This window comes from Branchiostoma belcheri, unplaced genomic scaffold, assembly GCF_001625305.1.
Source record: "Branchiostoma belcheri isolate BF01 breed outbred unplaced genomic scaffold, Haploidv18h27 scaffold75, whole genome shotgun sequence".
In the NCBI taxonomy this organism is placed as follows: Eukaryota; Metazoa; Chordata; class Leptocardii; order Amphioxiformes; family Branchiostomatidae; genus Branchiostoma; species Branchiostoma belcheri.
Genome location: NW_017804409.1, coordinates 1,632,200 through 1,657,711, shown reverse-complemented (window position 1 = coordinate 1,657,711; position 25,512 = coordinate 1,632,200). Strand labels below are relative to the sequence as shown.

The 25,512-nt window shown below is 40.5% G+C and overlaps 1 protein-coding gene across 1 annotated transcript; it reads right to left on the bottom strand.

The window, feature by feature from the left end:
• Positions 1–727: 727 nt before the first annotated feature.
• LOC109485379 lies at positions 728–21,517 on the bottom strand. The gene is made up of 6 exons (XM_019788936.1): positions 20,805–21,517; positions 18,841–18,988; positions 3,318–3,441; positions 2,102–2,246; positions 1,117–1,199; positions 728–744 (listed from the first exon to the last, which is right to left on the bottom strand). The coding sequence occupies exons 2-6, from the start codon at positions 18,982–18,984 to the stop codon at positions 728–730; spliced, it is 513 nt and encodes a 170-aa protein (XP_019644495.1). The 5' UTR covers positions 18,985–18,988; positions 20,805–21,517.
• Positions 21,518–25,512: the final 3,995 nt, after the last annotated feature.

The window sequence follows — 25,512 nt, the reverse complement described above, 5'->3', positions numbered from 1 at the left end:
CTCGAAATCTTTTTACAGTGACAGTTTCTCTCCCCGTATGGCCAAGCTTTGGAATCCCCTCCCTGACAAGTGTTTGCCACCAACCTACAATCTACAGGCTTTCAAATCAAACGTTCACCGCCATCTCTTGACATAGCCATGTTTCTCTCATCTTTCTAGTTCAATGCCGAGAAGTGGCCGTATAGGCCTTGCATTGAACCACTCCGTTAAAAAAATGATTGAGTATATAAGTGTAACGTGTAGAGCTGTGTACCTAAACAAATTTTAGGTACAGGTACAGGTACAGGTACACAGGTTTAGGTACAGGTCCGGACCTGAACCTGTACCTGAACAATTCGACCAATTTATATGCTCTTCTGAACTCCTTCAATAACAAAAAAAAACATAAATAAACTTGATAGTTAAGGTTTATTCTTTGTTTATGGCGAATGCTCAGATAAAATATAGGCTATATATATGTTTTTGTTTTCATGAACACACTGTCCTTACACAGGGACCCATTGTTAACCAGCTATTTACACATTTGAGGTCACAAATAGGCATAAAATTGGTGTGAAATTGTTTAGGTACAGTACCGGTACTGAGGGATTAGGTATTTTGGACCTGTACCTAATCAATTTTACCGGTACAGTATCGGTACTGCGTACCGGTACACAGCTCTAGTAACGTGTCTTGGAATCCAGGAAGATTAGTTGCTTTTTCAGTTGATTTTGTAACTAACAGATATTCAGTACATGAAATATCCTAATAAAGTATCGTAAGTATCATGGTGACTTCATTGTACAACAATTATACAAGCTACCTACAGCGTAAGGCAACATATAGAGCTTTGTTCAAAATAGCAAGAGACCATGGGGTGAAACTATATTTGCAGAATCTTATGGATTTTTGTGTCTTATGTACAATGTATGTTTTACAAACAGGGAAGAAAAAAATAGATATATAATCTAGGTATCCTAAGCCTATTTCTACTTAAGCTATTTGAGAGGGCTTTGACTTCTTCATGTAGTGAAAGGTGAATTGGCAATTGCCCAACGTTTTGGTAAAAACATGTTATCATATGTTATGATATTATCCTCAGTATTGTCATTATCATATAATTATGTGGTCCCTTACCGTTGTTGATGGTGTTTCCCAGCAGGTAGGTTTCATCTTGAAGATCCGTCAGCTCTATGACGTCAAACCTCGGCACTTGTTTCCTGCAATACACACCAAATCAGAACGGTGGCGCTTTAGAGAAAGGCACACCCCTTCTTGTCTTTCAGAGGGAAACAGAATCCCCGTGAGATTTGGCCGGTAAGAAATCGAATACCCTGTCATTGACGTTGATGTTACATGTAAGAAGTACCTGGGCCACTTTCCCACATTTTTCTCAGGATGCGCAAACGTGTAGTACTAAGTACCTAATACCAGCCCAGAAGAGAGCAAGAAATAGCCATGCCTTCAAGTACCAGAGTTATCAACCAAGGATTGAGGTGTTCAAGAATTCATTCTTTCCTAGAACTATCGCAAAGTGGAACTCGCTGTCACCAAGTACAGTAGGGGCATCGTCTTTAGATAGCTTTAAACAATGTCTAGAGTTAGATGTTCAAGAATGAGGTGTAACAAGTCGATCGGTGTAATATAGCTAGCTGCCGCCACGCCGCGTGCCTGCGAAGCTGGTGTGTTACGCCGAAAGGCGGTTATACCGGCTATACAGATACAGATACATGATATCGTCTGTTCGTTCATGTTGCGCAGAATGTATACGGAAGGCAATTCCAACTGCTAACTAGGTATCTAGGTTAATGTTACCACTGGTCTGCGTATGATCCGCAAATTGACGTATCTAACGGTAATGTTAAGTTGGTTAAAAAACTAAGCACGCGAAAACTATTTTTGAATTTCAAAACTATATGGGATATCCTTAAATATGCGAATTCATCCGACATTAAACTAAACGTTCTGCCGACGTGCTGTGCACAATGCATTGCGGCTTTCGCACAAGTGCAGTACGTTCTGCTGAAGTGCTGGCAACCACAATGTGTAACCAACCAGCATGGCGGGCAATGCTCACGTCATAGTCACGTGGGTGCAAAAACACACTACATTGTATATGTACCTGTTGTCCACGCTGAAGCGAAGCTCCTCAGACCTGTGGATCTTGACCAGTACCGGGAGAGGGTACTGTGCCACCACGTCCGCAATGGTCATCGGAAAGGCAGCGGGCAGCTCCTCTGTCCCGGCAGATTTCCTCGGTCTCTTGTCTGTGTCAGACGATAAAATACAATCAAGAGATCCAACTTTTGTGAATGAACATGTAACTCAATGTTTCCTATTTTCAACGCAAACATCGAGAATGTAAAAAAGAACTGTCAGTGTTGAAGTTGCATTCTGTGGAAACAACCTTTCCGTCTATAATGTCAACGTTAATTGTTGAATGAGACTTTTACCAGAAAGACACCACATGCCACCATAACACGGTTTGTTGGACCATAAAGACACGATAAATTTGCACAATTGTCTATTTTCCTGTAATGTTTGGGCCGTGTTAGGGGATCAAATATGACTCAAATTGAACTCAAATTCGTTTCGATTTGTATAGAAAGGTAGTCGTGGCCTACATGTGGTCAGAGTGCTTCCGAACGTCAGCCGGACCTGGTCGACTGGTGTTCGGGAACACATTCGGGGGAAGGTCTTGACAGGGTCTTGAAGCTTTCGCATGGTGGTAGGTGAGGCAAAAGCCTTGGTCACAACCCTCCGTATGTGCCTCTGCGTGCTGTCTACGTGCAAAAACGTTGGCAAACGTAGGGCATCCGTGCGTGGTGAGTACCGCCTCCGTACGGAATCCTACGGATTTGGGAGCACGCAGACACGCCGTAGAACTTTAAGTGCATGTAAAACTTTTTCTGCGTTCGGTCTGCAGATTCACCACCCGTACGTGCGAGCACGAGCGACGCGCGTGCCCCGTAGTTACCGTACGTAAGAAGTGTGAGTACGGCCTCCTTACGGTAAAGTTGCAATCGCACAGAGATCGTACGTTGTAAGCAAGCACGTACAACTCACTTACTACTTGCGCAACGCACGATGCACGCAACCGCTCACGACCAGACGTGGCGTGCAGACCACACTCTTACACCTTACGCAACCGTGCGAGTGACATGCGTCGACGCCACTTCTTCCCAATTTTCAGAAAAAAAACGTAGTAGAAGTAGCCTCCCAAGAAACGTACGGACAAAAAGCACGTACGGCGGGTTGTGACCAAGGCATAAGGGATTGTGTTATGTTAGTGAATACAGGTGTGAAGTCGACACACAAGTTCAAGTGGTTCTTTGTACCTGTTTCTCTCCGCACTCTCTCGAACAGAACGCTCTGGTAGTTGAGCGGTATGCTGAGGTGTCGGCCATGTTTGTCGTTGGCGACCACTCGGCGTTGTGTATGCTCCTTGTGTATTCTGATCACCTATGGAAGAAGTGTTTATAGTATGATTTTTAATCATTATCGCAGCATCAATATATACAGTTAACCGCTATTACGTGATAATAACAATAAATTGTAAAATGCGGTAAACTGAAAAAAATATTGAAAAACATTCTATTGTCGTAGAATGCTAAAATCAATTCCAAAGGAAAAGAAGAAAATGTGAAGAAATGACTACTCTATACTCTGCATGTTTAGTCATTAATTTAACCTTTACGACTACGTAGATTCCATATCAAAGGCAACTTTTTTGCCAAACTTTGTAACCAGACTCCCGCAAATAACAGAATTTGCACTCTATGTAACTATAACTGTATAGAGGATGAAGCACACTTTGTCTTAGAATGTGCGGTATACAATGACATCCGGAAATCCTCTATAAGCTCCTTACAGTAAGAAATATGCATACTTGCCGAAAATAGAATTGTTCAAACATACCATGACATCCAAGCGATATGATATAGATGAAAAGCTATGTAAATTTGTTCATACATGTTTCAAAAAGAGAGAAGAGATCCTGTAGTTATAGATCCTGTAGATAGAAATGTAGCACACAAATGTAATAATTGCTTTGTCTATTCTTGTACCCAAGTTATTTAACTTAGTGCATTAGGCCCGTGTAGGGCGTGAATATGCAATAAAGTTCATTGTCATTGTCATTTATTTGCCTGCTCGCATTAGTTGTGAGGTTCCCAGAGGTTGTCATCCATAATCAGATCAACATGAATCAAAATCCTTATTCTTATGTACTATGTAGGCAATAGTAAGAACGGGACTATGTAGTAATCAGAGAGCTGTATGCGGCCTTAGTTGCCCTATGCCTGCTGCAAAGGTCGCAGCTGGAGAGGTATAATTGGCCATTTTCTAACGTCCAAAGCTGGTTCCACGCCGGATCTTCAACCAAGCGAGCTCCCCAAATCATGTACAGGGCGCGCACTGACGCGCAATGTCACAGTCATCCCCTTAACTTCTCCTCCATTCCATTATAACGGACGCCATAAACCGCCGCTATATGCTATATGCGAGTGTGTATTAGCCTGTTAGGCCACAGCAAGTAATTTTTATGGATGACATCAGCGCGCATTAATTTTCGCCTGATTTTGGAAGAATTTTTTTTGCCCTCTGACAGTTGCCGAAAATGGGCAAAGATGTCTGTTGTCATGCCGGAACGTGGATGGCAGATAAATATGAAGAAAGGAGACAAGAATTCGAAAAGGCTTTGATTTAATGTTTTGTTTCTTACTTTGATGCAGTGATATGTGATGCTGGCTGTGTATATATATGATGTTTCCACTGAATCAAAGCCATTTGTACAATGATTAAGCCAACATTTGAAATTGTTTGACCTTTTTTTAGGCCCGCCTTGTTTTTTTTCGCCCGCTCGCATTAGATTTGGAGTCTACAGATGATGCCATCCATAAGATTTAGATACTGTGGCCTTATTTGGGACCGGTCAACCGTTTTACTTGATAGATCGATAAATGATAGCGCTTTTGTTGAACAGAGTAAGTGTTGATGTTTCGTCTCGGTAGTTTCCTGGTAGACTGATCACCTGTGAAAGGACTACCATCTCATAGTGTTCTGTGGCTTCGGATTAGATAATAATCTCTCTGATATAAATTTTTCCACCTTTTAGACTGGTATCCAGCCTATCGTGGTTGGGGCAGGCTGTCTTCGGGACTCTAATAGTTTTCCTCCCGCCCAGCTCAGCAGAACGCCCGGTAGTAGTCTTACGCCTGTTTTGTGCGCGACCTTTATCGTGGTAGGGTTAATTGAACTCCCATCGTGCAAAACCTACCGAGAAGCCTAGCTGAGTCGGGCGGCGAAGAGCTCGTGCAGCCCCGAAGAGAACCCACCCTATAACCACGATAGACTGAACACCAGGCGAGCAACTGTTTACTACATATGTAATATCTCAGTCCCAACTCTTTTACATATGTGTGAAATTTATGATGTCATGGGTTCAGGTCAATAAATTGTACTTAACAAGAAACGCTTAAATCCCTAACGGCTGTTTATCAAGACATGTTTAATGTATCGCTTAATGTTCAATTGATTTTAATACGTTAAATTCTATTGATAAATTCAACTACATTCTCAGGGGAGATAACCAATACAGTGTTCAAATAGGAAGAATGTTTCGATCTTAGAGACCACATGTTAGAGAATAGTTAAACCTTTATTGTTACAGTATACATATACTCTGTACGTAAGATGACGTTATCCACACATGTATTTAGCTGTGTTAGATCTTTAGTTGTAGAAGAACATACAAAAGTCACTGTACTTTTTTGTTGTGTCAATAAAGAATCTATAAATGTATCTTTAAGTTATTTGATTTTTTATTCACCATTAAACGGTATATCTGAATGTACAGCATACATGTTGAACTGAACGCTTATATTCAGTCGGTTGCTACACAGTGAATAATTGCACTGACGCAGAACTAGTATTTATATGAAATCAATCAGGCGAACGACCACGCTGTGCCTTTATATCAGAGATTATTAGCGACACACATACGCACTGCACGTATTAACTTGATATACGTTTAGGCAACCATAAACTGAGCAAATAAAGACTACTCATAAAATCAACATACGTAGTTGAGGTATAGGCGACGGTTTTAGAAAGTTAAACTCATTAGTCGGCTTGTGGGCTTCTAGACAAGTAAGGCCACAGCAAGTAATATTTATGGATGACATCAGCGCGTGCATTAATTTTCGCCTGATTTTGGGGAAAAAAACAAGAATTTTTTTGCCCTCTGACAGTGGTCAACATGCCAAAAATGGGCAAAGATACCTGTTGCCATGCCGGAAAGTGGATAGCAGACAACTATGAAGAGAGGAGACAAGAAAAGGCTCAGATTTAATGTTTTGTTTCTTCACTTTGATGCAGTGATATGTGATGCTGGCTGTGTATACTAGTATGTGATGTTTCCACTAAATCAAAACCATTTGTACAGTGATTGAGCAAAAATTTGAAAATGTGGGAACCTTGTTTTTTTGGCTCGCCTTGTTTTTTTTCGCCCGCTCGCATTAGATTTGGAGTTTGCAGAGGATGTCATCCATACAATTTATCTGCTGTGGCCTATATTTCCGGCGTGCCGTCTGTTCGCTGACGTGTTTCTGTAGTCGCTATGTACGTTGTGTCATATTGGTATGGATGGCGCGCTGCGCGTGTTAGCGTTGTACGGGAGGGTACGAATAACTTATTTTAATTTTTTTTGTGTATTATATACGGAGTTTGCTCATGCCGTCATGCAGTATCCTAACTTCTAGGCGGGGTCGTGTAGCGTAGCGACAGCGTGGAAGACTCGGAACCAAGAAGTCCCGGGTTCGAGTCCTGATATGCCACCGATCTTGTGCCCTTGGGAAAGGCACTTTACACGACTTTCCTCACTTAATTCAAGTGAAAATGAGTATTGTCTTGTCCTGTATTCGTCCTCTGCGTTGGTGGCGGCATGAAATAATTGATATAACTTGAGTGTCACCATGTCTAGTCATAAAATGTTGGAATATATTAAAATAACTTCTAGGTACAACAGTTTATCATATTAGATTGCGTGTCTGACACCAATTTTCTTTAAAAGCTGATGAAGGTTAGACACCCAGGTAAACAATACTCATGTTCAACTGTTTTTCCAGTTGTTATAGAAGTGTTTACGAGTTCTGTTAGTTCATTAGTGACGCTGAAGAAGAGTGGCGGATGTCACTAGAAACGTCCGGAAATTATCTCCGTAATTTATCCAGTAGTAGAGTTTCAATTTCCTATCAGTAATTTTCGTTAAGTGTCTGCCAACTTGGATCTTCCCATTTACATATGCATCGGCCTCCTATCCCATTATTGTCATAATTCCCCAAGAATCATTGATATGCGAATGCTGTAATCATTTGTATGTTGAAAATGAGATACACTTCCTACTTGACTGTACATCATATAAAGATGAACGCCAAGAGGTATTCGATACTTTACAATTAGACAAGATATGTAAGAAAATGTCAAAGCAGGACATGTATAAACACTTGATGTCATACAAGAACGAATGTACAGTAGACAAACTATGTAATTATGTTTCCAGATGATTCAAAAAGAGAGAAGAAAGGGCAACTAACAGTAGATGATAGTATATAGTATTGTTGTAATATATAGACTCCTAGCACTTAGCATTAGAATATAGCGTTCCAGTATGCAATACTCATGTTTTTATCCTCTCGACCACATTTGGTCACATTTGTGCATTTAGCCCATCTGGGCAAGAACATGCAATAAAGATTCATATATTATATCTCTTGATGATCCATATAGCTAGATCTGTTCCGAAATCTTTGGGTCACTCACAGCCACTGTTACTGTTCTCATGGCACGGTCCCATTGGCCCTAGGTCTAATCTCCAAGCAGATCTTTTGGTGGGGGTAAGACAGTATCAAATTGGCCAGTCTGTAACCATTTCCCCACCCAAGATCTGCCGGCACTCGAAACGTCAAAGGCTATTAACACCTAGTTGTTGCCTGATCAAAATATTCTTGCCAAGTAGTTTATTGCCTTGACCACCAGGCTCTTGGGTGGGGAAATGGTTACACACTGGCCAATTTGATACTGTCTTACCCCCACCAAAAGATCTGCTTGGAGATTACCTAGGTCGTCGTCATGATTTTTATGGCGTAAAATGTTCATGCAGCCAAGCTTTTCCGTAAACAAGACCGCTGAATTTGTATAAGGCATGAACACATAGAGGACAATCCGTGTAGCCTCCACCAGGCCTTTCTACGGGAATACGGAATCGTAGAATTCGGCAAAAAAAGAGAGTAAAATTGGCCAATGGAGTCCGGCCGCGGGAAGTTAGTTAGTTTCTTTAACTGCGCGGCCAGTCCAACTATAACGCAGCCAAACTCCCCTAGCAAATATTCTCCTATATATACTAGTAGCCAGCGTAGTTAGTCTGGTAGAGACTATGGCTATCCCAAGAACACCTTCATCAGTTTGCAATCAAAAAGTAACAACAGCCATATTATGTAAAAAAAAAACTGCCAAAAGTGCGAATACCAAAGGAGGGACACAGACAAAAAGTCGGTGAGAGTTCAAGGACGTGCAGGAGTGTGCAGTAGGGGGCAAAAATGGAGCCATAATTAAGAAAGTCAAACGGAGATAAAAGACTGGGCAGCGGAAGGTTCTCCCCTGTCAGGCGGCATGAATAGACCCGATGTACGGTCACGTCCAACCCGGACTCCCGGTGTGAGGGTCTACACGGGTCGTCGCGTCTCCTTTCAACAGAAGCTCCACTTAACATTCCACCGCCCTTAACACTTGTTAAAAGCCGTCCGCTTAAGATGACTCGATCTTTGTGTTCTATAACAGGTACCCATTTTTCAAACGCCTTAACCTGTTTTGTCTATGACGCGTTACTATTTCTAGACTTGATAACTTAATTAGCTTTTTTATTTGAACAATGACGGGCTTCAGAACCAAAGGCATGCATCTAAGGTCTGGTGCAAACAAAACAATTGAATGATCGGAATGCCTCAAACAATATAAGATCGATTATCATCCATCAATCTATATTTGTCTCTATCGTAACTATATTCGGCGTCGGTAAAAAGTCTATTTATGGACTGTTCAGAAGAATTTGTTAATTGGATTACGGGTCCTAATTGGTCAGAACTAACAGAGAAAAATTGGTGCCGCTTCAATATGTTGCTATGAAAACTAGTAACCCGAGTATTGCACTGAAGTTGGGGTTGGATTCCAATATGATGTATTTTCAATTGTACAACCAGTACCATTTGGGAGAGAATGTCGAAAAAATTCAATTCTACTAATATCTTATGAAAAAAACAAACTGTGGTCCACCGTTCATTGTGCTGTACTAAAAGAGCTAGGGGAAGTTACCCGGTACGATGAACCTGTAAATACTGTACATAGTGTCTGTCTTCTCTGTCACAACCAGTGGGAGATTAGCTCTTCGGTGGGCTAAAACTACATTGAGATCATCGATGAAGGTTAGACATCCAGGTGATACGATACGCCAAAAAGCAGTTACTCAAGCAACTGGGTACGATTTTGGAAACGGTCAGACGTTTCAGCTAGTGGATACTAGCCAGTCACTGACGAAAGCTACTGGATACTAGCTGAAACGTCTGACCGTTTCCAAAATCATATCCAGTTGCTTGAGTAACTGCTTTTGGGCGTAGATTGAGATCATTTTCTTCTACATGTACATGCGATTGATACTCGTACATGTGACTTTAATATACAAGAGACATTTAGAGCTAGCATGTATACTTTACACCGTATAACTCTACAAACATTACTGCAAGGTCGTTTTGTGGCCACAGTATTATGACTTTTGCTCCTTGATTCATCTGTCCACGTTTTAAACTCCATCGAGATATTGATTTTTTTTGCAGCAAACCTATTCCGACAAGTGGACCTTTCACACGACGTGAGGAAGGAATATAATGAAACAATCTTGCCAGAAAAACATAGAAAAAGAGGTCGAAAAGCTTTCACAACAGAGAGACATATTGTTAGACATTGAACAGGGTTATATGGCCATTATTTTACAATCAATCAACTTTATTGCTCAACAACTGTAGCTGGTACAATGTATGGCAAAGAAACAACAAGGGTACATACACGAACCAATACTAAAATATAATTCTAACGAGCAAGTCCATAATGATATTAAACCTAATCTATTGTGTTTTCTAAGGAAGAATATTATTAAAACATTCTGTAATTCAGGGGATATATCAGCTATTTACAATATGATGTCGCTTTTGTAGTGATTCAAATATCAAATTTTCCAACGTACACTGATATCTGAGTAGGACATGAAAGGAGCACATTAAAGATATCTGATTTTGAGTGGAAGCTATGGATTGCGTCAGCTTTAGTCTGTTTTTTTCATATGTTGGACATGGCATCATAAATTGGAATTCGTCTTCAATACCCTCATTATATGTACACCTATATAATAGGTAGCTTGTAGCCTTCTATACTGCACATACAAGCTCGGCTGAGTGTGAGTCACTCAGTCATGTTTTTTCATGCCTGTGACTATTTGCAGTTGCCAGGCCGCTCTGATTATGTTATTCAACTGTTAATGTTGCTACCACAAACTATAAATCGGCCATAAAGGATCCGTTAATTCATCAATCCTTCAGGCCATGTTGATTGGATTACATGGATGGCATCCTATGGGAATTCCAAAACTGATGCGAGCGTGCGAATAAAAAGTTTGGTGAAAAGTTGCCTTCATTATGAAATCTACGCGGTCATGAAGGCTAAACACACCTAGTATGTTATGGCGAATAATAGACTTTTCATTTCTTCACATTTCCTTCTTTTCATTTGGAATTGCTTTTGGCATTCTACGACATTAGTATCGTTTCCCTTCATTTATTTATATTTGCACAGCTTGCAGATGCATGCTTTGTACGATTTGCAGTACGGCTGAAAACTTATTTTTCTTGAAACAGATCTATTTACGGATTTGTAAAGAAAGCTTAAAGATATGAAATATGTTTACGTCGTATTTAAGCACACTGAAAGGTGACGGAAAGGCGGAGTTTTCCTTTCAGCAGCCTTTACGAAGTCGTGAAGTCTACTGAAATATTTATTTTCTCAACTTAAATACTTCTTTACATATTGTGGAAAATTTGCTTAAATGTCTGTTTTCGTGCTGTGAGACGAAAATTCATCCGAACGTTGGTGTCATCCATATAATCAAATTAACATGGCCTATCAGGAATGGCAAGACCCTGTGCAGTACAGGGGACGTTTTCACATTACGTCACCGCCTAACTATCCCATGCGTGTGACGTCACTACCCCACGTAGGGCATTTTCTAAAGACCGGCCGGTCTTTGGAACTGTAAACTGCTTTACATTCAGTCCATTATAAGGTACTTTACATTGACAGGGCATTGCGTCACCTCGTAATTATGCAGCGACGATCAATGGCTAATGATTGAAATGTTAAGAAGTGGCTCTTAGTCCAGAAAACGTGTCATTTGGCTCGTACGCACACTTTTGTGGACAGAGGGTTATTGTAAAGTACTTAGCGCAGCGGTAGTGGAAGGGTGTTATTAGAAAGCTTAGAGTGCGGATATTTTATTGGACACGGTGCAGGGTGTGTTATGAATCTAGAATGCAGATGTAGATGTACAGTTTTGAGAATTATCAGGGATGTCCTTGTAATAATTCAAATGCACTTTCTAAGCGAATAAATGTCACGAAAGAGGTTGAATATGGTTTGCACGGTATCATTTTTTTCGGGTGGGTTTCAAAATGCAATCATCATTTTTTTTACTCGTGGTACTTACTTTGGATTCTGAAATGTGTTCTGGGAAAAATACTAGTATGAAGCAGATATACCAATAAAATCATTGTTTCAGAAATATGTCTTGAGAAACAATGTGGTTTGAATATATGAATTACATGACGATTAAAGCTCTGCCTGTGTGATTTTAGGTAAAATTTTCAAAATCTTCATACCTTTCCAAGCTTGGATAGGGGCGTGGTTGGCAGTCAAATTTGCCTTGGATTTGACTCAAATTCAATTCGATTCGTATAGAAAGGTAGCTTTGCCTAAATCTGGTTCGACTGCTCCCGAACCCAAGCCAACCTTGGGCGGCTGGTGTTCGGGGGAGGGTTCTGAATGTGTGACAGGGGCTTAAATCGCTTGTTAGAAACCTGGCTATATATTGCTCGGTATAGAAGCACTACAAAGCTTCAGACACGCACCGTAGTTTTCTTTGCCTACATTCACTACCAAACGGCATTCGATGCTTTCGTCACTGTAACGGTTGAAAAGTAGAAAACGATGAAAATTAATTTGGGTTTAAGTTTTGTTCCGCGTCCTTTGTAGTAGGATATAAGGCCTAGAGGCTCTAATAACAGCCGGTGTTAGGACGCCAACAAACAGTCAACTCCACGTCTTTTCACACGATGTGGACGAAAAAAGCGCCGGGCCGAATGATGAACTGTCTCGCCTTTCAGTGTGCGTAAGTGCGGGGGGATCTTTTTGTACGGACGGTTACGTTTGAAACGAAGGAGGCGTATTGTTGCAACAGATTAGGATATCAATTACTGTGGTGGGGGTGAAACACCGTCTTGTGGCCAAAGCACGGCAGAAATGGTCCCAGGGAACGGTGTGTGTAATAATAAACTTGACCTAGCGAGTCGCCAACATGCCCTATACAGATGCAAATACCTTGTAATGTCTAATGTTTCTCCCCGCGAGGAAATAGACAAGCGTTGTCGGACAAAGTAGACACTTGAGAACAAATCGAGGGCTTAAACCAGTAAAATTACCGTGTTAGGACATAATTATCTACTAATCGCACTCATACATCATAGAAAGGGCATTTTCCCCCGACCATAAATGTGCAATTTCTCCAAAGAAACATCCTGATATCTACAGCAAAGCCGGAGAAAAGTAGACAGTGTTAGAGGGGAAAAACAACGGCATTGTAGGTTAGCTATATAGCCGTAACCAAGTATGCTCAGGCACTTAGCCCCGTAAAGCTCTCTTTGATAACATGTAGGTCAGCAGACATATCAGCAACCTGGCGGACAAAAAAAACTCCTTTTTGTTGATATAGACGTGCCACAGAAGGGGTTTTGTGGGGAGATAAAGGCGTCGGCCCTTTAAATGTTCAGTTGGCATTGAATCGGCGACATGAATACAAACGCCTTTCTCCAAGCAGATATTCGGTGGAAAAATCTCCACATTTCTGACAGACATGTTGTTATTATAATAACGGTTGCAATAAACTTTCTATGTATTATAATGATGACTGTGGGTACTTCAAATGATCTGCTTAAAGATAAGCATAAAAGCCTTTGGTTTTTTTTATTGTTTTAGGCTAGTTGAATTTTTTTCAGATTTTTTAAAGAATTCAATTGGCATTGAATCGGCGACATGAATAAAGACGTTTTTCTCCAAGCAGATATTCGGTGGGAAAATACTGACATTTTCTGACTGACTTGTTATTATAATAATGATAACGGGTACTTCAAATAATCTGATTGAAGATTAGCAAAATAACGTTTGTTTTTTTAATTGTTTTAGGCGAGTTGAAGAATTTTAGTTCAGTACTGTTGGCATTAAATCGGCGACATGAATAAAGACGCTTTTCTTCAAGCAGATATTCGGTGGGAAAATCTCCACATTTTTCTGACTGACATGTTATTTTTATGATGATAACGGGTACTTGAAATAATCTGATTGAAGATTAGCAAAATAACGTTTTTTTATTGTTTTAGGCGAGTTAAAGAATTTTAGTTTAGTTGGCATTGAATCGGCGACATGAATAAAGACGCTATTCTCCAAGCAGATATTCGGTGGGAAAATCTTGACATTTTCTAACTGACTTGTTATTATTACGATGATAACGGGTACTTTAAATAATCAGATGGAAGATTAGCAAAATAACGTTTATTTTTTTAATTGTTTTAGGCGTGTTGAAGAATTTTAGTTCAGTTCGGCGACATGAATAAAGACGCTTTTCTCAAAGCAGATATTCGGTGGTAAAATCTTGACATTTTCTAACTGACTTGTTATTATTATGATGATAACGGGTACTTTAAATAATCTGATTGAAGATTAGCAAAATAACGTTTTTTTATTGTTTTAGGCGAGTTAAAGAATTTTAGTTTAGTTGGCATTGAATCGGCGACATGAATAAAGACGCTATTCTCCAAGCAGATATTCGGTGGGAAAATCTTGACATTTTCTGACAGACATGTTGTTTTTTACGGTGATAACGGCTACTTTAAATAATCTGATTGAAGATTAGCAAAATAACGTTTGTTTTTTTAGTGGTTTTACGCGAGTCGAAGACTTTTTTGGGTACATTATTGTGTGAAATCGCTGTGTGTGTGTGTGTACTATATGTTAGGGTCGCCACGTGTCCAGGGCAAAATCCAACATTTTTTAATTATCACCTCCACCTTTCTGATATCTTATGCAAATATCCAATCGTGCAAAAATTCCTCGTTCAAACTATATCACCGTGGGAGGCGGGCGGACAATAGTCGGATGACATCAAGAGGTCATTGGTAACCGTCGGTCGTCAGGGGCAATTGGTAAGGCCACAGCAAGTAATTTTTATGGATGACATCAGCGCGCATAAATTTTCGCCTGATTTTGGAAAAAAAACAAGAAATTTTATTGCCCTCTGACAGTGGTCACCATGCCGAAAATGGGCAAAGATGTCTGTTGTCATGCCGGAAAGTGGATGGCAGATAACTATAAAGAGAGGAGACAAGGAAATTTAGTATTATATGATTTAATGTTTTGTTTCTTACTTTGATGCAGTGATATGTGATGTTAGCTGTGTACATGTGATGTTCTCACTGAATCAAACCCATCTGTACAATGATTGAGTCGAATTTTTAAAATGTAGGAACCTTGTTTTTTTTCGGTCCGCCTTGTTTTTTTCGCCCGCTCGCATTAGATTTGGAGTCTGTGGAGGATGTCATCCATAAAATTTACTTGCAGTGGCCTAACTACAATTTATTTGCAAGTCCTCCGTTGAATACTGAAGAATCCTAAGTGGAATTTTCAACATTGTCGCGTGTCAACTGGAACGTACATGTTAAGATAAAACTGGCGTCTCGGTGCTATGAAGTCTGTTCAGTAGATTTGAATAGTCGCTTCTAGAGAGGTAGAAAAGTACTGTAGGTTATCACCGAATTATCAGAGCGTCAATCAAGTTAAAGAATTAAAAAACAAGTTTAGATATCGTTTTGAATGCTCTTGGAGTTTTGTAGTTTAGTAAAATGACACTAGCTTTCAGTACAATTGGGGCATTCTTTCAAGTTCAAAGTAGTTTAGGAAAAATCTTTTGGAACTTAAGTAAGTTTTATTTATCATTCCTAATGCCACACAAGACCCCAAAACTAGTGCGCGCGGGCGAATAAAAAAAATCTTCCGGCCAAAAATAAAAATGCTACTAAACCACAGGAATACAAAGCTAGTATTATGAATTTTGCGGCAGTACATAGCGACCTATACGACAAAACGGCACATGCTGGCTTTTTGCGGAATTTATGAATCGGCACTGTATATGTACATGTATGTACTGAGTTCTTGAGTCGTGGAGCTTCGGTAGCCAGGATGCCCGGCTCCGTATTGTCGCTAACTACCATGAACTACCCAGGCCTAGAGCCAGGCCAGAGCCTCGGAGGACGTGATCTTTCAGACTGCTCTTGAGCACAATAAATGGCAGAGTCGTTGGCTACAATTGCTTGAATGATTTTCTGGAAGTGTCAGAAGATTCAGTTGAAGTTCTAGGCATCATATTGTTAGGCCATGTTGATTTGACTATATGGATGACATCCACGCGCGCATGAATTTTCGGCCGTTTACCAAAAAAAAGTTTTCAACCATACTGTAAATCGTTCAAAACAGTTGCAAAATGAGCAAAAATATACCATAAGTTACAAAAAAAAATTAATAAAAACTATACCAATGTCGTAGAATGCCAAAATCAAACGAAAAAAGCGAAATTGTAAAGAAATAAACTTGAAGACTAGATTATTCGCCAAACCATATTCTGTGCCATTTGCTCAACCCTCATGACCACGTAGATTTCATAATGAAAAGAACTTTTTTTTTTGCAAAACTTTTTTTTATTCGCACGCGCGTATCAGTTTTGGGGCTCCCGGAGGATGTCATCCATATAATCAAATCAACATGGCCTTACCGATGTCTATAGTCTATCCTAGGGTCTGTCGCAGACTGATAAAGATGAGGTCAGCTGGCCCGAAATGCTTTCATTGTCAAGGAAAACGTCCGCCCGGTGGGCGGTTAAAAGTGTTTGGAATGCGCCTTAGAATGTCCTCAGCCACACCTATGCGTCCTGTTCACCACACCTTCTCACCACACCTTTTGTTTAGCGTTTCTCAATGGAATTTACGTCATTAGGAGATTGTCAGATGGGAAAAGAAAACAAAACCCGATGTCTTGAGTTGAGAATGGACCTGAGTTGAATGGAATAAAATGGTTTTCTCTTCTTCTAGTTAAATTTACAACATAACGTCCTGTTCACCACACCTTGTCATAAAACCTTTTGTTTAGCGTTTTTGAATGGAATTTACGTCGTTATGAGATTGTCTACTTTATAACAGATGGGAAAATAAACTCATACCCTATTTGAAGTTGAAAATGGACCTGGGTTGAATGGAATAAGATGGTTTTCTCTTCTTTTTAGAAGAAAAAGTTTAAATTTATAAACATAACCAGTGGGTAAAGGCCACAACTATTATCATATGATTAATTAGTTATCTTATTTTCTTTTATTAGTGTTATTATTGTTATTATTAATTATGTTCTTTATTGAAAGGGGGGCTTATGGCATTTTTTCTGTCCCCAGGACATTTATTTTGTATGGGTTATTTAGTATCTATATTCCTATTTTATCTATATTATTATGTTCTGTTTTATTTGATATTTACTTTCTGTATTCCGCTTTTGTAAAATAAAACAAACAACAAAGAAAATAAACAACAATAGTCTTGACGAAATAAATGGTAGGCCGTTAGGTCGCAAATACATTTTGTTGAGGCTTAGAGGTCTATAGATGAAAACTGTAGCCACCAGCCGAGAGAATCAATCATTTTAGATGAAAAGTATTTTTGTGTGACCTTGACTATGTATCAATGTGTATAAAATCTCATACGTGAAACAACATGCCATCGTACTTAAATGTGGTTATACGTACCAGTCAATAAAATGGTTATATTTGTACTCAAAGCACGTGTACATAGAAAGAAAAACGGGTAGGGAAGATATTATAAAGTAACTTTGCAAGTCAGGTTTTTCCCATTTTCCATTTCATAACCCACATGTCATTCCAAGTCCTGGCGGGGTCGTGAAGCGTAGCGGCAGAGTGCTCGACTCGGAACCAAGAAGTCCCGGGTTCGAGTCCTGACATGCCACCGGCACTTTACACGACTTTCCTCACTTCACTCAGGTGAAAATGAGTATTGTACTGTCCCCTGTGTTGGTGGCGACACTAATATAAGTTGAAAAACTTGAGTGTACCGTCACCACGTCTTGTGATTACATGTTGGAATATAAAAAAAGCCCTGGCGTTATGTGAACTTAAAAGATAAAAAATGACCACGTCTTAACTCGCATTTATTGACCAAACGTAGCTCGGTTATCTTACACTTTTTATTCCGTCTTGACATTTTGTTCCTGTCTCTTTTCTTACGTCTCTACAATACCTAATCGACCCGGTTTGATTCTGTTGCTTTGTTGAACTAAAATAGCTACGCTCAGCACACACTACAAAAGGATCATATTCCCCTTTCAGTTAGAAATCGTTTTGTTTTGTCCTAGCTACGTTCCCATGACCAAATTTTTTTTAGCTTCTTCGCGGGGGAACGAATTATCAAAATGTCAGACCTTACTATAATAACAGATTATACATGTGTAACAGTATGCACAAAATGACTAATAAACTGGTGGACGTCCCAACTACAAGTACCTAATACCAGGCCAGAAGAGAACAAGAAATAGCCATGCCTTCAAGTACCAGAGTTATCAACCAAGAATTGAGGTGTTCAAGAATTCATTCTTTCCTAGAACTATCGCAGAGTGGAACTCACTGTCACCAAGTACAGTAGGGGCATTGTCATTAGATAGCTTTAAACAATGTCTAGAGTTAGAAGTTCAAGAATGAGGTGTAACAAGTCGATCGGTGTATATGTAGCCAGCTGCCGCTGCGCCGCGTGCCTGCGAAGCTGGTGTGTTACGCCGAAAGGCGGTTATACCGGTTATACAGATACAGATACAGTAGTGCACCAGAATGAGTGAACGTGAACGTTAGCCTCTACCAGGCTTCGGCAAGCGGCTGGAAAGAGTAGAAAAACGATATAACATACCAGGGGAGTTGGTCGTCACTGAGAGAACATTTTAACAGCTTGTTATGTTCTCTCAGTGCGGAGCTATTTCTCTGCTATGTTATCTTTTTTTCTGGCCGATTTCTACCCTTTCCAGCCGCATCCCGAAGCCTGGTAGGGCCACACCAATTTAATTTGTCGCTTCTCGGATCACCCTGTCCATTTTTTCTGATTTGCAAAAAAAAAAATTGGGGGGAGTGGGGGTCTAAATTAAATGCAAAAGGCTCAATGAAAGACATATTTTGGCCCCAACGGTTGAAAAAAGGCCGTTTCTTCCTAGTTCTTAAGTTTTCCAATGTAACAATGCAATTTTGTTTCATTAAAAGTTGAACATCTAATTGTTTCAATTGATTCTGAATTTTTTCTGTCGCTCCTGATTTTTTTCAGAAAAAATCCGAGAAGCAGCAAATTAAATTGATGTGGCCTAGAGGCCGAACGTGACGTAATGATCTATTGGACTCACCTGATCCAGAGCAAGCTGTTCGATATCGGCGTTCCCATAATGACCTTGGGTGACCTTTACGATTTTGGGGAGGGCGCAGGAGCGGAGAAACTCCCGCAGTGTGTAGCGGCGAGGGGACCAACTCACGTACTCCAACCTCGCCATCTTTCTGTACAAAAAAAGAGACATACATGTATTAAAGGCATCCAATACGATCTCAGAGCAGCAAAACTGGAAATATTCTGAATAAAGAAATCTCTTATGATATTGACACATACTGCTTCACATTTAATAGCACATTTCAATCATTATTTCGTACTTTGGGTACCTAAACTCGAGAAATAAGCTCCAAAATGAGTCCTTTATTTTATGGGAGGTACCCTAAAAATCAGCCAAGGGCCCTTCCAGTGACCATTTTCCGTCAGAATTTTGGTTATTTTTGCTCCATAAGGGCCAATATACATTGGGATAGTGTGGTTTCAACTCAGTATGTAGATAAGTGACTAGAATATTGACTTTGAAAAATCGGGTTTCCAAGTCCTAAAAACTGCACCGCAGCCTTTAATGTACTAACAATATATATTTCCACAATGATACATTCACTGTCATTTCACCAATGTTATCATCCATATTGCAAGCTTTATTGAGGACTCTTACATATATATAGCTTGCCCGAAGGCTATATGTAATTGCAAGGAAATACGCTGTTGTAATAACGGCGTACAAGGTAAAAAAAGTGTCTAGTCTACACATCTAACAAATGCTTCTACGTGCATTACTAGGGTTTGACTTATTCTTTTGAGGCAGTGGCTAATGAATAATCTCACGTTTTTAAATCATCTATAGTAATTCATGAGAGTAATAAATGTATTTAGGCCTTACTAATTTAATTAGTTGTTTCTCGGATTTATTCAGAAAAAAGTATGAAGCGACAGGGCGAAATAAAATTAAAAAAAAAAAAACAGGCCAAAGCACCCCATGAAGACCGGAAATGTTACAATATGAGCCATGAAGTGAACATACCAGGCTGGTTTATAATTAAGGCAATAGATTTTGAACTTTTAATGAAACGAATTTGCATTGTTACATCGAAAAGGACTTTTTTCAACCCTTGGGGCCAAAATATGTCTTTATTAACATTTTGCAGTTGATTCAGAACCTAAAATCATTTTTTTATTTGCAAATCAAAAAAAATGGACAGGGCGAATCCGAGAAACAACAAATTAAATTGGTGTGGCCTTAGCAAGTATTATCCAGAACACGTACATGGGTATGGACTATGGAGGTGGTCCGCCCTAGCTTTCAGACCAACATTTTGTAATGCGACACCGTGTGTAAAGAATATCTGGTCCAAAAGTGGGGCGCGGCACCCATATCTCTCAGTACACTTGTACACACACAGACACACAAACATGCAACAATACAACACAATTTGTCTGAGCCTCTTTATCTTCTACAAATGTACTGATTTATTTGCAGGCATCTTAAATCATAGGTTCCGCGCTAGAATGGGCTATAGACACACAGATACAGTGGGTTGTATTCATGGTGTCTTTCGTTGTGACCTCAAAATACAAGCACCCCTCCACCACATGCACACTAAAAGCACACACTTAAGTACACCGTCGGTGAATTCGAACCAATGACTAGACACTCAATTTGACGTTAAGAGCCTACCAAGCATCGCCATGATAGGTGTTCAGGCGACAACGCCACCAGAATCGGACTTACCCCGGTTGTAACTGCAAACCCCGGCCGGTCTAAAATGTCGTCTGGACGTGTCTAGTATACAAGGAGCAGCCCTCATTTGTGCTATTGGCTTTCTCCCGCCTCGCGCGACGTGAAGAAGATGTCTAAATATGGCAATTACCGAACCCGCAATCATCGAGTAACTCTCGCTACAGACGGCATAATGACAACCCTTACAAGCCGCATTGACATGACCTACTAGCGGTGTGGTAGAATAAAACACCGCGGTTACTTACCTTCGAGCTCTCGCCGGGGAACTTTAACACCAGGTGGTTGGGTGCCGACTGACGAGGGGTCGATGTGGGAAGTTTGACAGCATTGAACTGTTTATTTGACCACGTCGGGATGTAGCCAGGCAAAGCCGGCGCGCGCAAGCGGGAACTGGGGGTCTCTTATCGCCCGGTTAGTGTTGCGTCACGTCGCGCGCGTTCGTTCTCGCTGCAGACGACAATTGTCGGGAAGTAGCCCGGACCGTGAGTGACGTTTTCCCGGGTCCTCTTGAGGGACAGGCCACTTGAAATCACGTGAGCAGAGTCTCAGGCGGCGTGTTTATGCAGAGCCTTTGGTGCGATATAGAGCAAAACACTCGCGGGGTGTCTCTCCAACCCACTTGTTGCTGCCTACCGCGGCTCTAGACTTCCGCTGTGGCGAGGTGAATGGGGAATGATCTCAAGAAACCGTGTCGCGTCGTTCACAACAGTTGGGCTAGTTTTCTTCTCAGTACAACCCGGCTGAAGAAGTACTGGTGGTTGAATGGGGGCACTTTTCATCCGTCCAAATACCGACATGCAAACGGGGCATGAGAAGAGTATTGTTCTGCATACAAAACGCGGGTTTTGTGGACATGAAAAGATCCGTGTTGAAACATGACTTCACCTTTGGACCTGTCTCTCATTTACCGACATGCAGACCACTCTATTATCCACTTAGGGGGGCGTTTCAAGTTACTACGGGTTAGAAATCGGAGCTCTTCCCGTGTGGGAAGGGCGTACAAGTGGTTCTAAGATAGTCTGGGTGCCAGACAAGTTTACGGGCCTCTAACCGTTTCCTTCGGCAGCCAGAAGCCCTTCGCCCGCAGACCTAAATTACCGCTGCGGTGGAATTGAGCCCGTGGGAAGTATTCGGCCCTGAAAAAACTCCCCCCGGGCTAGACTACCCCGTAGCGGTACTTTAGACCAGCGGGCGAAGGGCTCTTGCGGCCCGGAAAACGAGTTTGGCTTCCAGGGTATTCTAAGACGGATATCGGAGGAGTGGAGTAACTCAAGGAAGTCTAAGAAAGCCACTGGACGTCTTCAAGTTTGAGCGGAAATAGTTAAGGGCAGAGTTTTCCGCTATGAGATTCCCAATCAATAAATGTCAAGTGGAATTGCCCAATTAATAAGTCACTGATACGCTATGATATATTGTGTGGTTTTTGCGCATTATGTTTATCTAACTTTTCCGTACGTATTATGACATGTTGATTTAATTAGATGGATGACATCCTCTGGGAACCCCAAAAACTGATGCGAGCGTGTGAATAAAAAAGTTTGGCAAAAAAGTTGCCACGGAGTATGGTATGGAGAATAATAAAAAAAAAAATTGAAAAAAGAAGAAAGACCTTTAGTGTACATTAGGCCACACCGATTTAATTTTATGGATGACATCCTCTGAAGACCCCCAAACTAGTGCGCGCGGGCGAAAAAAATAAAAATCCGGCCCAAAATAAAAATGCTACAAAACCACAGGAATACAAACCTGGTATTGTGAATTTGGCGCATTACATAGCGACGTATACGACAGGCCGACACATGCTGGATTTTTGCGGAATATATGAATCGACACTGCTGTACGTATGTACTGAGTTGTTGAGTCTTGGAGCTTCGGTAGCCTGGCTGCCGTCAACCAGAGTTATCACCACCATGCACTACCCAGGTCTAAAGCCAGGCCAGAGCCTCGGAATACGTGATCTTTTTTTTTTGAGATCGGGCGAAAATCAATGCGCGCTCGGATGTCATCCATAAAATTAAATCGGTGTGGCCTTAGTGCTCATTGCGAACTAAGTACAGGTCACGGCAAATAGCGATGGTAGACTAAAATCTATCTATAGTAAAACTACATATGTACAGGTTCTGCTTCTTCTCGACAATTGTACATGTAAGAACAGATGGAGCTTATAGTACGAGCATTATCGAGTCTTATGTGGAATTTGAATTTTTAATATAATAAATAGAATAATAGATAGACATTTTTTTCGCATTTTTCTTCTTTTCCTTAGGAATTGATTTTAGCATTCTACGAGATTAGAATTGATTTTCAGTATATATATTTTCAATTTACGGCACATATTTGCTAATTTTCCAGCTGCTTTGTAAGATTCACAGTATGGTCGAAAACTTTTTTTTTTGAACGGACGAAAATTCATGGGCTCGCGGATGTCATCCATATACGTAATTTTATTCCACGAAGAACTTTATATATCTATATATTATAGTCAAGCATTTTAAGATTTTACGACATGTATGACGTTGAATCAACATCTGTTCATGTGCAATACAACAATCGAACGTCGTTAAGAATTCTACCTCATCATTTGAAACGTTCCCACAGAAAGCTTACTTGTTTCAGGTTCACGACACGAGAGTGGGGTCACCCAGTGCTAGTAACCCAGTGCAGGGTTTGGACTGCAAATCTGCATCATATTTCGATATAAAAGCGCCCATCCATGCCCGTAGCCAGGGGGCACACACACACACACACACACAAGCCATGAGGCACACACACACACACAAGGCTCAAAGGTCCACTTTTTGGTCCACTTTTTATGTAAAGGTCCACTTTTTGGTCCACTTTTTATTTAAAAGTCTACTTTTTGGTTCACTTTTTATGTAAAGGTCCACTTTTTATGTAAAGGTCCACTTTTTATGTAAAGGTCCACTTTTTGGTCCACTTTTTATGTAAAGGTCCAACATTTTTCTCGAAAAGATGGACTGGAATCATAGAAAAACTACTCCCTTTGTCATTGAATAAGAGTTTATCTCTGATTTTTTTCTTGGAAATCCTCTCAAAAATGCACGAAATGCCATTTAGAAGGTTCATTTTTCACAATTTTCCGGGGGAGCATGCCCCCGGACCCCCTAAGAACCTCGCGCCTACGAGGTCACCTCAAGCGGTGGGAAGAACCCCCCCATTCAAAATCCTGGCTACGGGCATGCCATCGTCATATAATAAACAAATATATACCGTTTAGAAGACTGTTACAATATCTGAAACGTCCCCTGAGAAAGCTTACTTGTTTCAGGGTCAGGGCGAGAGAGAAGGGTCACCCCTTGCAAGGTTTGGGGCAGCAAGTTCTGCATTATATTTGAATGTTTGCCGTCTTTCGTGTTACAATGGGGGAGGCACTCTCTGTTTGCTGTGTAGAAATATTGCACAAATATTTGCAGGGTCACTGTGCATTGTGTTCACGTGGTCTAGGCGTCATTTGATCTGCCATGCTCCAGCTATATCTAAGTATATCGACATAGTTGTGTAGGTTGGGTAGTACTTTCTCATTTCAATTTTACCTTCGCCAAGAAGGTTATGTTTTCAGAAGCGTTCGTGTGTGTGTCTGTGTGTGTCTGTCTGTAAACACGATAACTTGAGAAGGATTAAATGGATTGTCTTGATACTTGGTAGGTGGGTAGGTCTTGATGAGACCTAGAAATGATTAGATTTTGGGCCCCCTAGCGGCTTGTTCATTTTACTTCATTTATTTACCCATGGACTATACATATCGCCAAAAGGGCCATGTAGGCATACATTATCAAAGCATATATATAATACTGAAGGAACAAATAGAAAAAAGACATAAACTAACCTATTAAGTACAATAAAAGTAAGTATTGATACATTGGGTAATAATGATTAAAAGTACGACAAACTAATGAAGTACATGTACATAAAAGTAGAAAAATAAATATAGCAAATGAAATAAATAAAGTAGATAATGTGACATGCATATCAATGATTATAAAATAAACGAAAGGTTTCTACACGCCAAACGAAACATAATATACACTTAAACGAAGCGACAGAAACAATTTCTTGCCTCTTTGTTTTACTTTAATAGCTAGGGCCCGGGTTGGTATATTTACAAAGCTGGTATGTGGTTAGTTGTCTGATAGCACTCTTGTTTGTTGAATGCTCCAAGTTCAATGTACTATTTTGTGAACGCTGTTTGTAGTTCTTTGCAATTGCCAATGTTTATTAGGAAACGTTAGCTTTGGATGTTTGCTTTTTGAAACCATTTCGATAAAACCTAAAGATATATTATGTGGCAGACATTGATGTAATGGTACAGTCTTTGCGATCATTTGTTGGTTTTTACACTGGCTGATGATGGAAGTTGATACATGTGGTGACATTGAAGATCGCAAGGTGGCGCTTCCAGATGGACGTAACCGGCATGTTCCAGGAAATACTGAGTCGACATCAACATGACGAGAACATCCCTAAACAAACTTAGAACTTGGAAATGACAGGAAATGAATGTCGGGATTTATTTTATTCCAACATGTAATCACAAGACGTGGTGACAGCACACTCAAGTTATATCGACTTATTTTTTTAATATGCCGTCACCTAGGTAGAGAACAAATACGGAACATGACAATACTCATTTTCACTTGAGTGAAGTGATGAAAGTCGCGTAAAGTCCCTTATTTCCCAAGGGCACAAGATCAGATGCGTGTCAGGACTCGAACCCGGGACCTCTTGGTCCCGAGTCGAACACTCTGCCGCTACGCTACACAACCCCACAACGTCGAGATTGCTGAAGTAAGCTATAGATGGGTCATAGATATGCTTTGAGATGGACTTCTGTCAAGAATAGCATGTCACGACTTTGTATAAACATCCGTGTATGTAAGATGTAAATCCCACTTCCTGTTAGCGTACACATTCAGCACCCTACCCCTCTCTTAA

What these genes read in the sequence shown, in the direction of transcription:
- LOC109485379 (XM_019788936.1), bottom strand. Translation starts at nt 18,984, where the DNA reads ATGGCGAGGTTGGAGTACGTGAGTTGGTCCCCTCGCCGCTACACACTG. An exon ending in AACAGCTTGCTCTGGATCAG is followed by an intron (nt 3,442 to 18,840) that starts GTGAGTCCAATA and finishes CTTCTTCCATAG; the next exon opens with GTGATCAGAATACACAAGGA. An exon ending in GAGAGTGCGGAGAGAAACAG is followed by an intron (nt 2,247 to 3,317) that starts GTACAAAGAACC and finishes CGTCTGACACAG; the next exon opens with ACAAGAGACCGAGGAAATCT.